The following is a 12,712-nucleotide window of genomic DNA, read 5'->3' as shown; positions in this document are numbered from 1 at the left end:
GTTGACAAGACCCTTTGGTAGAGCCTGTTTACTTCACATTCAATTCTACCACTGTAGTTATCTGGATTTTCAGTGGCTATAGAAAGAGAACAACACATTAGTAGGAGATTTAGAAACTGCGAGTAAACATACACTCAGAAGACCAGTATTGCAAGCCTTGTTTTTACCATCAACCAGTCAAATGACCTTATAAAAATCATACAACCTCCCTGGGCATCAGTTTTCTCCTCAAGTTTCTTTCAAATGAAGTATTTGGACTAGATGATTCCTTCTGGTTCTGCATTTAAGTTTAAGCTCAATGGTGATTTTCTAAAAGAAGAAGATAATAAACAAATATGATGAATGAAAGTATTATAGTCTTAGACTATTAACTGTTAAGGGCAAAGATAATTAGATCTAATAATACCTTTAAAACTTTGTTGCTAAAAATGTGGTTGGCATCTAGAAGCTTTGATATCACCAGAAAGCTGATTAAAACTGCAGGATCTCCACTCAACTAACTCATAGTCTGCATTTTAACAAGATCCTCAAGCGATTTGTATGCATGCTAAAGTTTGATGAGCACTGCTTCAGAGGATTGTTATTTTAGCGTTCAGTAAAATAATTGATACTCAGAATGATTTATAATTGCCTCCAATTCATCAACTGATTATTCAGTTAAGTACAGGATTCTCCATTTAAGATGGCAGAACATTTTCTAAGGTATATTGGAATTATTTTTATATGCATGATTGAAATTTCTAAAAAGTTCATGGGCTTCAAAAGAAAATCTTCTGTTGTTTGAAAAATTAACCTATGCAGATCCCTGCATTTTCTGGGAATCCTGCAAAAACAAAAATAACTATGTATATGTGATTTTCATTTTCATCAAAAACTAGCCTAGTGCACTAGAAAAGAATTTCAGCTCCCAGTGGCTGAACAGTTCATTCCCAGAGGGTAATTTCCTCCTTTCCTATTTGATTGCTACTAATATAATTTTTTATTGATTTTACATGGAAGCTTTTGCAGGTCCCAGACATGGCGACTTCACAGACTCACGAATAACTGGGATAGCAATGTTTTTCATTCGGGATGGAAGCCTGCCCAGCTGGGCTATGCTCTCATTCCTCCCCTCACTATATTAATACATTCCTGGTCCCAAGAGAACCCTCTCCAGCTCTGTTCCATGACACCTTTTCTCACTTTCAGGCTTTGTCTTAAGTGGGGCTTCCCCAGGATTCAGACTCTGAGATGAAGATTTGCGTGCAGAAAGTTTATTGAGAAGCCCCTTGGATCAACGTCTGTGAGGGAGTGAAAGGACTAGGATTGAACAGAGGGAGGAGAGGAGCCGAAACGGCCTCACGTAGGTGTCAGCATCCCAGAGAGAGCAGGGGTGGCCCCTCTGGGTTGTGCCTCCTGCCCCCTGTATACCACGCACCTTCACCAAAGGGTCACTGGCTATTGGCTGCCCACCCTGCCTCCTGCTCCAGGAAAGTGGCATGGCCTTGTGTGAGGAGGCTTTTGTCCTCTGATTGCAGTTTCTGGAAAGAGACTTTGCTAGGAACTGAGTGCCACAGTCACAAAGGGGGTGTGTGGATGACACCACAGCACCCACTATGGACTTGGTTTTCTCACCTTCCGAACCTCCTTCCGTGGTGTCCCATAAGCTCTTCTAACACAGAATCTCTGTAGACTGAGTCCTGGTATCTAAAATCACAGTTTGAGGAAATGACCTCAGAAGGAAATGGAGCTGATACCATCCAATCCTCTTCCGCTGGCTTCCCAAGTCGCGCACGTCTGAGCGTCTACTCCTGGATAGCGGGGGCCGGGATAGCGGTTCTCTCTTCATTTCACAAAACCACAGGTTGATCTCACCCCTCTGAGAAAGGAACCACACGAAGTCATAGCCTTACTCGTATGAAGGAATACCGCAGGCAGTCAGCTTGGTGTTGACCAGTATGGAAAGGTGCAAGGGCGTGGACGTGGGAAGGAAGTCGAAACAGACTCAAACCCCTCCTCCCGCTTTGACTCACACCCTCAGTGATGGGGACAGCCAAGGCAGCTCCCTGGCAAAGGGCAGTGGCTGCCCCTTCCCTTCAGCCGTTAGATTTGGACTTCAGGAAAGATCCCTGGGAACTTTGAAAGTTAATGTCTCCCTTGACAAAGTATCTGAAGTTTATACACATAGCAATATTATTAGGTTGAACTATGTAAAATGTCCAATACTGGATAATATTACACTTACAAAAAAGTCGTTTGGTTCAACCAATAGTGCCAGTGTTCTTAATCCTATTTCTGTTGAACCCTAATTGGGCCACAGATGGCTTTTAAAGGAGTCTCTCAGCCCCCTTAAAATTATAGAAAGCTTTTATGCCTAAGAGCTTATGTGACTTCAATTTTGAAGGGGGAGAAGGCACAAATGTCAATAAATTTTCTAGTCTATGGTTTTCTGCTCGCCTCAAATTAAGAACACTGGTGTAGTCAAAAGAATACAAAACGTAAAGTGAGAAAACCCAAGTTCCTGTCTCTCTAGCTTTTGCCTAGGGGGAAGTCACGGAAGCTTTCAGAATCCTAGTTTCCACTTCTATAATACAATGTTTGTAACCTGGGGGTATGATAGTTTAAAATTATCGAATAGAAATAAAAACCAATGAGTTGGTGGATGCTCCGGCAAAGCGTGTGCTCACGCTTGGCAAACTGTAAAGTGCTATACAAACTGTAAAGTGATACACAAACAGAAGGTCGTGTCTGCCTACTTTCTCCTGCTCAAGGGCCTTCCCTTTCCCTCTGGAATCAGGAAGTGCCATAGATGAGTGAAAATGGAAAGACACAGAAAAAACAACAAGCCCGTAACTAACCAAAAGCATTTTAAAACCTCAGAGAAGATTCTTGTCAAGTTTGTGGTTTGGTTTCAGGGTCTGCTATCCAGTGACCACCGCAAAGGGTGACCTGGAAGTTGAAACGCTTGGCTTGGGAGCATAATTGAGTGTGTCTGTGCCCAGCAGGCAGGTCGAAGAGGGATTTCTTACACTCCAAAAGTTCTGCATGAGAGAGACATTCTTTCAGTCTCACTCTCACCAACGGCTGGCAGTGAGATTGGTAGTTAGCGTGCAGTCTTTGCATGAAAAAGCAACTGTGCATGTGGGGCTGGCTCTCCCTATCTGTGTGTCGGTATCTATCTACCTGTTCATATTTATTCTACGTTTTCTCTTTGTCGCGAGGTATTTTGTACTATATTCACTGTGCTGATTTTATTGGCAATCCCTCTATCCTGAGACCATTCCTCAGATTTGAGAATCATTTGCTTTTCTAAAAGGACTTGTCTCCTTCCTGCTACCTGGCGATAGTTTTTCTTCCTTGTAAGAGAATGCCCAGATTAATTTTACGTTGTCCATGTTATACACGAATGCGATCTCCTTGTGGAAACAAATAATAAAATGTTAGATAAAGCTAACAGTTCTTTTGACTTCCTGGCACTTTGAATTTTTCTCCTGGGGTGTGACTGGAGCACATCTCAGATCTGAGTAGTGCCCAAGAGGTGCTTCAGGTGAGCTTTTTCCTGAAGGGGACAGCTGTTCACAAGCATGCACTGGGTGTGGTGATCGGAGCAGTGTCACACTTGCAGTGGCACAGGTGACTTGGGGTAGACTGAGTAAAGCTTCCTGTTGCCAAAATTTCTGCTCCAGCTACTACTTGTTTTTCATGTCTAGAAATAAAATTCACTGTTTCATATAAAGTAAAATTAGTCTGGATGGATATATATATATATATATATATATATATATATAAATGACCTGGCTGTGGAAAGAACAACTTTTTAAAATATATTTAAATAAAGAGTACATTTTTAGTTTTCTAATTACACTGTCAATTCTAAAAGTTTCTATGTCTCTATGTACAGCAAAAGTCAATTTTTTAATAAACACATGTTTAACTGAATTTTCTGAAAAGTCTACTGAAAGAATCATATGTATGTAAAATGTATTTTTCATGGATTCAATTGATAAAATAGAGATATACTCTACACCAAAAGCTTCAAATATCGACAGTTTCTACGGAAGCAGAACCAGGAATACCGATTCACATGTCTACAAGTGTCCATTGAAAATAGCATATATGAAATTGTTTAGCCTCTACATTTCAGAAAAGCATGATTCTCTGTATATTAAAACATGGACATGCATGTTTAATTTCATAATTTTATTTTTCACCTTTTTTTCTTGCAGTATAAACAGGATAAAAATATTTTTTGTAAATAAGAATTATTGAACATTGAGTCCTTATTAAACAATGGGCACTCTTCTCTGTGTTTTCAAGTAATTTAATTTAATCTTCACAGTAATTCCATGAGATAGGTAATATCTCTGCTTCTCAGTTGAAGAACAGAGGAACCCTAGGTATAGAGAGGAGAGATAGGTTGCTCAGATTTAGTAGCTAGCAAAGATCAACCCTAGAGCAAACCCAGGGCTTCTGCCTGGACAAATCTGTCCAGAACTGTGAATTTGCTTGACTCCTTTTGCCCCTGTTCGGATCGAATATATACATATATGCAGATTCACACTAGTTTCTACTTTTGAGGCTCCAATAGTTGAATAAGAGAGTTTATACTTTCTTGTGCTTTTAGTTGCTGCTATGGGACATATTTAGGGTTCAAATGAGAATGAAACTTGGCTGCCTTTCCCTGTCACTGTGAGAGGAAATGCCCAAGACTCAGCACCCCACAACTTGATCAAACACTTTTCTCTCTTTGCTTTGTGTAGCCCAACATTCCTGTGTCTACTTTGTGCATCTCACCTGGGGTTTTCCTCCTTAAGCCATGGCCTGAAATCCCAGCATAGCCTCTTCCCACAAATCACGGCACAAAGACACTGCCACCAGGAAAATCTTTAAGATTGAAAGTGATTTGGTATTCAAAGACCCTTACGGCAAGCAGGCACATTGCAAAGAGATGCAAAATAGGTTGGAGGTTTTGGGCACGGCCTTCAGGACAGAAACACACACACCATTAGACCCACCTCTACAAACTAGTTTCAGGTGGGTGGTATCTATTTTGGGACCCAACAGAAGATGGCAAGACTGAGCTCTCCTGTTTCTTGTTGAAGCCACTGTACTCTTCAGGTCTGAGACCTACTGGGGTAAAGCCACCAGGTACTTGTTTGGATTCTGTCTGCTCCTGTCTCAGAAAATGACCCAGAACTTTCTTCCAGGACTCAGGTCTCTTTGGTGGTTTATGGAAAGGAAGAGGAGTTCCCAGGGGGCTTTGATGTCACTTGCTGTTGGAGTTGAGGGCTTTGAGTTGGACTCTTCGTTACCTTAGGATGTCTTTCATGTCTAGCCCTCATCCAGCCGAGGACAAAGGGCTTCGTATTGCAAGCTGTGACCTATGGGTCTGGGTATTTCTTAAGTTATGAAGGAATGTTTATTACTTCAAAGAGGGGATATAAAAAGGGGAGAAAAAAGACACTATAGAAAGAGAGTATGTGGCTGGTCTTTCCCTCAAAGGAAGAGAGGAAGAAGGGAGAGCTGTGCTGTTTTGACCACTGCGAATCATAAAATCGCCCTAATTAAGCCAACAGGGCAGATGGACACTCTGTAAACACGCCACCAAGACTCAGGAAAAATCAGCCTGTGGACAAGAAAGAATTCCTGTTAAAATGAAAAACATATTTTACTCTCCTGTGCCCACTTTTAGAGGAGGTCCCTGCTATTAGACGTTGTACTCTGCTTTCACACTGAGAATAATTTTCTTGGGGCTTTATCACCCCTATAACCTGATAGAAAGCTAGAGAAAGCACACAGAACTTTGTAAGGTCCAGCACCAGATTCTGATAATATAACACCTAGGTATCACCAGGGAAAGTGGCGTTTATTCTCAACAGAAATGAAGAATAATGTTCTTCTATAGGAAATAAAACAAAAGTAGAATTATTGCATCAAATAAGTCCACTGTGGAAAATAAACACTGGACTCTTAGTAGTAGGTAATAATAGAGAGATTGTACTTTATCCTTCAACTCCTAAGATGTTTTCTTTTCTATCAAAGAATTTCCAGGGATGAAACTCCCAGAGTTTACTTTGAAAGTCTATTTTCATGTTAATCAGCCTTACTGTCTAGGAATATTCCTGATAAGTAACTTAATTTTTCTGTGCCTCAGTGCTGGCTCATTTTCCAGCCAGGGACAGGGTATCCATGCCTGATGCGCCAGGAAGACTTCTTGAGAATAAACGGTTTGGCAGGTTCTAATCTCAGAAGCAATAGACTCCGTAGTCCCCTCTCTTCCATGTCAGGGTTCACATGCTAAATAAGAGGTTCTGTTAAAAATTTAGTGGGGAGATAGGAAAACGGGAAGGATGACTAGCTATGGCAGCCCAGAACTTGGAACAGTTCAGAAGGTGTTTGATGATCATCCTGTCCACTGCTCTCCCTTGGCAATGAGGAGGGATTGACTGGCTGTGTGGTGGCTTATTGTCTGCAGCACTGGTCTCTTTGAGTGACCTTTTTGAGAAATTTGAAGAAAGGCAAGTCCAAGTTAAAAAAAAAAAAAGGAAACAGCTGAGGTAAGCAGTCTCAGGAAAAGATGGGCTGCTCAGCAGCTGAAAATTATCTTCTCACTATCTCAACTTGACTTTTGGTACAACTTTGAATACCCTTCTGTGCATACTCCATGCTTTTATCATTTGTAAAGAAGGAAGCTCTTACTTTATAAATAGTGAGCTTTCTAAGAATAAAAATGGTAAGACACGTGCCCTGATAGCCCAGTGAAAATAATGACTTATACATAAATGTGCTTATGCCTAGGTGTGTTTCAGTAGACCAGGAGTGGCCACAGCAATTCTTATTTTCTTGACGACCGATGGCCTGGTCCCTGGGAAGCATCAGAAGCCAACAGTGACCCTCTACCTGACTGATGTCAGTGGAAGCAACCACTCTCTCGGTGAGTCTGAAAATTGTCCCTTTAGGGCCACAGGAGGACAACCCGATAGACCCAGGAGTCAGCTTGATGTCTATCTCTGATATTTTTGGGATCTTCCCTGCATCACACACCTATTGAGAGGATAAAATGGATATTAGGTATGGAAATATGGTACCAGATGAATGGCTTAAAATAGCCATCTCCCTGTTTCTCTTCAGGAACCTATGAACTGTCATGCCAGCAAAATCCACTGATTATCAATGTGACCCATCACCCGAATATCCTCTTCCCTCCTACCACCTCAGTGCTGCTGAACTTCTCATCCCCACTGGTGGGCATCTCAGCTGTGACTCTAAGGACACCCTCCGACATCAGTCCTTCAGCTCCCAATGACTGCATCGCAGAGCACAAGGGGCAAAGTCATCAGAAACACAGGTACAAAGTCTCCTTTCTTCCTTTCCCTCCCTTTCTCTTGTGGTCATGACAGACTGCTATGGTTTAGTCATATAGTGTTGTATATACAGTGCTTGCTCAATCACTAACTGAAAAATGGATTTAGGAACTACTGAAAAGACATAGGAAGCAAGCGGAGAATAATTTTTAGAAGGCACACTTAGGTTTTATATTTTTATCTTCTTTTCTTAGCTGATCATAGTTTTTATGTAAATATTGAATATCATTACAAGGTCTTAACATCTTTTTTACATATAACACCACTGGCTTTAAATCAACATTGTTAGATAAACTGCCAAAAACTCTCTGCCAAACACTCAATGCTCCCCAAGTAATGTGTATTTTTTCCACATGCTCCCACCTGGACAGTGTATACAGCAAGTTTAATAATTATTTGTAAGGCATGCCATATTATCATTTAGGATTACATATGGAAATAGGAAATGCATTAGCTACATGTCTTTCTGTGAATATCTGTGATTGTCACCATCTAGTCAGATGTGGCTGTGAGGTTGGCTGGAGTCTCAGCAGCAGCTGGTAGAGGGACTGGACTTCACAGTGTGGATGTGCCCAAGCTTGGGGAGGAGGCACTCCAAACACAGCAATCTGAACTACAGTTAAGCTAGAATCATTCTATGAATGGTCTAATCAATTGAGTGGGACTAAAGGTGACAGGGTTTGTTCCCTCAGGGAGAGAAGTAAGATCACCTACTTGTTAACTAGGTGATCAGGATCCTAGTCACAAAAGCTGGGGTTCCAAGCAGTGCCCCATTGCCAAGGAGGAATTCCAGTACCAACATGCCCATCCAAGATATACCAGGAACCCAGTGCTCACAGGGATAGGGAGGAGATGGCACTGATATAGTAACTCAATTATCTATTGCTGTGTAGCAAATTATACCAAAATGTAGTGGCTTAACACCAAAAAACATTATCTCATAGTTTCTGTGGGTGAGAAATCTAGATGCAGCTCAGCTGGGTGCTTCTGGCTTGGGGTCTCTTATGAGGTTTCATCAAGCTGTTGGCTAACGTGGCAGTCACCTCAAAGCTCCAGCTGAGCTGGAGAATTCACATCCAAACTCACTCTTGTGGCTGGAAGAAACTCATAGGTGTTGGCAGTGAGCATGCTCACACAGATGTGACACAGCCCCTTGCCACGCCAGCCTCTCCACAAGCTATCTGAGTGTCCTTATGGCATGATAGCTAATGACCCAAGAGAGAAAGAGAGCCAGAGAGAGTGAATACATGAAACACTGCCCAAGAGGGAAGCCATAATCTTTTTACAACATAATATTAGAAGTGACAGCCCATTACTTTTCTGGCATATTCTAGTCATTAGAAGTGAGTCAATAAGTCCAGCCCATACTCAAGGAGAGGGGTTTGCATAAGGGCATGAATCACTGGGGCCATCTTAGCAGCTATCTACCACATACAATAATAGTAGTTTGTGTTAATTGAGCACTAACTGTGTGCCAGGTATTGTTCTAAGTGCTAGGAAGGGAGAAACAGTAGGGATAGAGTCTGGATGATGGACATTTTAACGTTAGCAGTTCAACTGCAACTCTAAAGTCTTCTTAGTGAGCAGACAGCTTCAAATGTTAACATAAGAATGTAGACTATTAAAATAACATTTATTAGAATTATGGCCTCCCTCTCATATATTTTCAAATTATTTTCTCTACTGGCTCTATCTCTGGGCTTCAGCCATACAGAATTTCTTTCAGGTCCCTGAAACGTGTTCTCGATGAGCTTTGCACATAACGTTCCTACTTTCTTGAATGCCTTCCAGTCCTTCTTCACTTCAACTCATACTCCCCCATCAGGACGCGCCTTCTGTGGAGTTTTGGCAAACTCGCTCCCTGTTTCCACAGGACACAATACATAACCCCAACTCTGAAAAAGCAGCTGTCACGCTGGGTAGTAATTATTCATTTACTTGTCGTTCTTTCCCATTAAACCCCGAGCTCCCTGTAGGGGGGATTTGACTCAGTATCTCTCCACAGCTAGCAGGCGACCTAGCACAGAGCAGGCATGAAAAACTGGGTTGAATGACGGTTGTCAACTTTATGTCTGAATGCTCCATGGAACAGAACTGAGCGAGCAAACCAACAAAGTAGAAGTCATGGCCTCTCTAGACATAAGGGGTAAGCATGCCCCTCACAGTCATAGCTGTGAAGTTTCAACAAAGAAGTTGATTCATGGTAATCATTGCTGCTAGTTCTTCACTTACTTTCACGTGGCATTGTGGGAAAAACAAGTTTTGTATGCATGCATGCAAGCCAGTGGAAATAGGATATGATCCTCCAGTTTATGCAGAGTGGATCTGGAATGCATAAGCATGCCCAGACTGCGTGTGACTGATGGCAGCCATGCAAATCAGCTTTTCCTCGTCGGCCAGCAAATCATTGCAATGTAGTAAGTTTCGATACACAGGGAGCCTAGCAGACACCATTTATTTTAATTTTGAATATACTTCAAATCTAAATCCTTATGTACTGTTTTGTCAGTCAGAGTTGTATAATATATGTAGATACATCATAACATGAAACCCTCAGATTCTGGGCACAGTGAGAGGGATTCCTCGCTACCTCCTTCTTACCCCTGATGACCTGAATTCCATTAATACTTCCACGGGCAGGGGAGAACTGACAGATGCCTGGCAGTAGGAGATGTGTTATCCATGTCCCTCCTACAGTGCTCCATTTTTAAACCCATCTTATTAGCCCACAGAATCTCAGCTAAGTCCAGCTCTCCAGTGATATTCACGATCTTTGTCTTGGACAAAGTGGTCTCTCCCTGCTTCACATGTAAATATCAACAATTCAGAAAAATATGAAAACTCTTATCCACATCCAAAACCAAGATAGCAGCCAGAATCTGTGAGGATTTCCTCCTGATTGCAAATGGATGGGGCTGAACTGAGAAACATAATGGGAAACCAAAGCATGCACTTTGTGTTTTCTGAAAGAAAGCAAATAGTGACTAGATCCATACTAAAAGATGAGAGGGAAACAGGTTATTCTTTCTTCATTCCCTGGCTCTTTGGCTTTTGTCTGTCTCTTAGTCTTGTTCCCCATTACCTTATGATGGCTACCCAGTTTATGTCCTTCGGGCTTAGTCTACTGATCTTGAACCCCTTAGTCTTGAAAACCAAGTTTAGTTTTCCTGATGTTGGCCACCAGTGCTTGGTAAGAGCTCAGTCCGTTCTTATTCTCCAGCTGTTTCCAGCTCTGTGTAACCACTTTAGGGAGAGGTTCTGCACTACTTGCCATGGCACTGGGATCAGGCAGACCTCCAATCACCCCAGGATTGTATTGATGGCTTTGAGAAGTGGAGACCACTGTTTTTTGTTAATATAATGGGAATGGGAGTGTGTCTGAAACATAATCCAGACACTAATATATTAATTTGCCTAAGTGAGTAAATTAGTTTGCAGATAACCAAGACTCTTAATGTTCTACTTTGAAAATTCACAAGGTCAATGCTAGAAGAATTTATCAACAGGCAAGAATTGCTGATGGGCATGCCTTTCTCCTGCAATGGAATTTTGTTTTCCCAGTCACATGGATACTGTGGAAAAATTGATTGTAACTTCTCTAATTTTACCTGATGGTATCCATAGGCACTCCCAGAGCAGAATGTTCTGGAGATGAAGAACCTCATCTCCTTTACCAGGACATGGGCTGATGACAACTGTTGAAACCCTTATTACTCATCTCTTTATAGCATTTATATTTTCCCTCCTATGTACCTAGACTTCTCTATCTACTAGCCCTATGAAAGGTTGAGAAAGTGGTGTAAACCTTCCATACAATTGTGCTTCTTTCAGTTTTTGTTTGTATTTCAAAGAATTTTTGCTTTTTATAATTTTTTACAATTTAATACCATATAATGAGGTGTGTAACTTTTTGTGATAGCTTTGTCTTCATTAGGATCATACCTCTTGCAACTCTTTTGTCCCTTTAAATGCTTTTGTCTTCATATTCTACTTTGTCTGAAATTAAAATTTCCATCCTTGATTTCCTTTTGTTTGTATTTGTTTGATAAATATTTGTCTTTCTTTTATTTTTAACCTCCCTCTATCTTCACTGCCAATGAGCCCAAGGCACATAGTTTCCCTGCACTGTTTATTAAGACAGTAAGATTTTACCATGTCAAACTACTCTGAGATTTTATTCTTAAAATTTGTTTCATGATCCTTAAGCCTTTAGGATTCTTTAGAACTTTGGGTCATTTTTAACCTTTGGGACAATTATCTCCCAAGATACAATGGCTTTTGCCAATGTCTCCACACCCACCCCATCTCACCAAGGCCCTTGTACTTGCCAACCTGAAGTCCTGAAGTGAGTAAAAAAAGGAAGGTTGGTACTGATGGGGATAGTGGATGGAGAACAGATTTCTGACCCATGAAAATCAGGGCCCAGTTTTATGGTCTTTACAGGAGCCAGGGAATGAAGAAAGAATAACATGTTTCTTTTAGTGTGGCTGTGTTCCTTACTCACTCTTTTTCAGAAAACAAAAAGGGCATGCTTTGCCTTCCAATGAAGTTTCTCAATTTGTCTTCCAAATATTTTCCAATCAGGAGGAAATCCTCACAGGTTCTGGCTGCCAGTCTTGGTTTTTGCTATTGATAAGAATTTTCTTATTTTTATATATTGTATATATTTAAGTGGGAAGCAAGGAGAAATTACCGCACAGTGTATTCTTGTGAAATTAACTGAAAACAACACATGTGAAATTTGTATCAAGCACCTTCTAACACCAGATTGGAGCACCACTTATGGCAATTTCCACACCATTTCCCATCTTTACTTTTTATCATCTTCCTTTTAGAATGTGTGCCAGTTATCAATCAATTTGTTGCCTCTTGATTCCAAATCCACCCTCATCACCTGCATTGGAATACTAGAGCTGGATTTTATTGACATTTATCCAGTTCTTCTTTGTAGGTCTGGTAAAATTCGGGAGTGAAAACATCTGGTCTGGGACTTTGTTTTTTAGAAAGGTTTTTTTTCTTGCTGCTTCAGTTTTGGTACTTGATATTGGTCTGTTCAGGAATTCTATTTCTTCCTAATTGAGCCTATGGAGGTTGGGTGTTTCTAAGAATATGTCCATTTCCTCCCTCCATATTTTCAAGTTTATGTGTGTAGAGATCTTTATAGTATTCACAGATGATATTTTGTATTTCTGTGGTATAAGTTTTTATTTCTTCTTTTTCATTCCTGATTGAGCTTATTAGAGTCCTTTCTTTTCTGCTTCTGATTAATCTAGCGAGAGGCATGTCAGTTTAGTTTATCTTTTCAAAGAGCAAACTTTTTATTTTATTAATCTTTCATATAGTTTTTTTGTTATCAATTTGATTTAGTT

The 12,712-nt window shown here is 40.8% G+C and overlaps 1 protein-coding gene across 1 annotated transcript in view; it reads left to right on the top strand.

Annotated features, from left to right (window-relative positions):
- PAPPA2 (pappalysin 2) overlaps positions 1-12,712 on the top strand; it is a 288,939-nt gene that overhangs the window by 168,047 nt on the left and 108,180 nt on the right. The window contains exons 12-13 of the mRNA XM_012644643.1: positions 6,778-6,913; positions 7,111-7,327. Of these exons, the coding sequence (XP_012500097.1) occupies positions 6,778-6,913; positions 7,111-7,327 (353 nt within the window). The remainder of the gene's footprint in view (positions 1-6,777; positions 6,914-7,110; positions 7,328-12,712) is intronic.

Source organism: Propithecus coquereli, unplaced genomic scaffold, assembly GCF_000956105.1.
Source record: "Propithecus coquereli isolate 6110/MARCELLA unplaced genomic scaffold, Pcoq_1.0 Scaffold216, whole genome shotgun sequence".
NCBI classification, from domain to species: Eukaryota; Metazoa; Chordata; class Mammalia; order Primates; family Indriidae; genus Propithecus; species Propithecus coquereli.
This window is presented reverse-complemented; position numbering and strand designations above follow the sequence as displayed.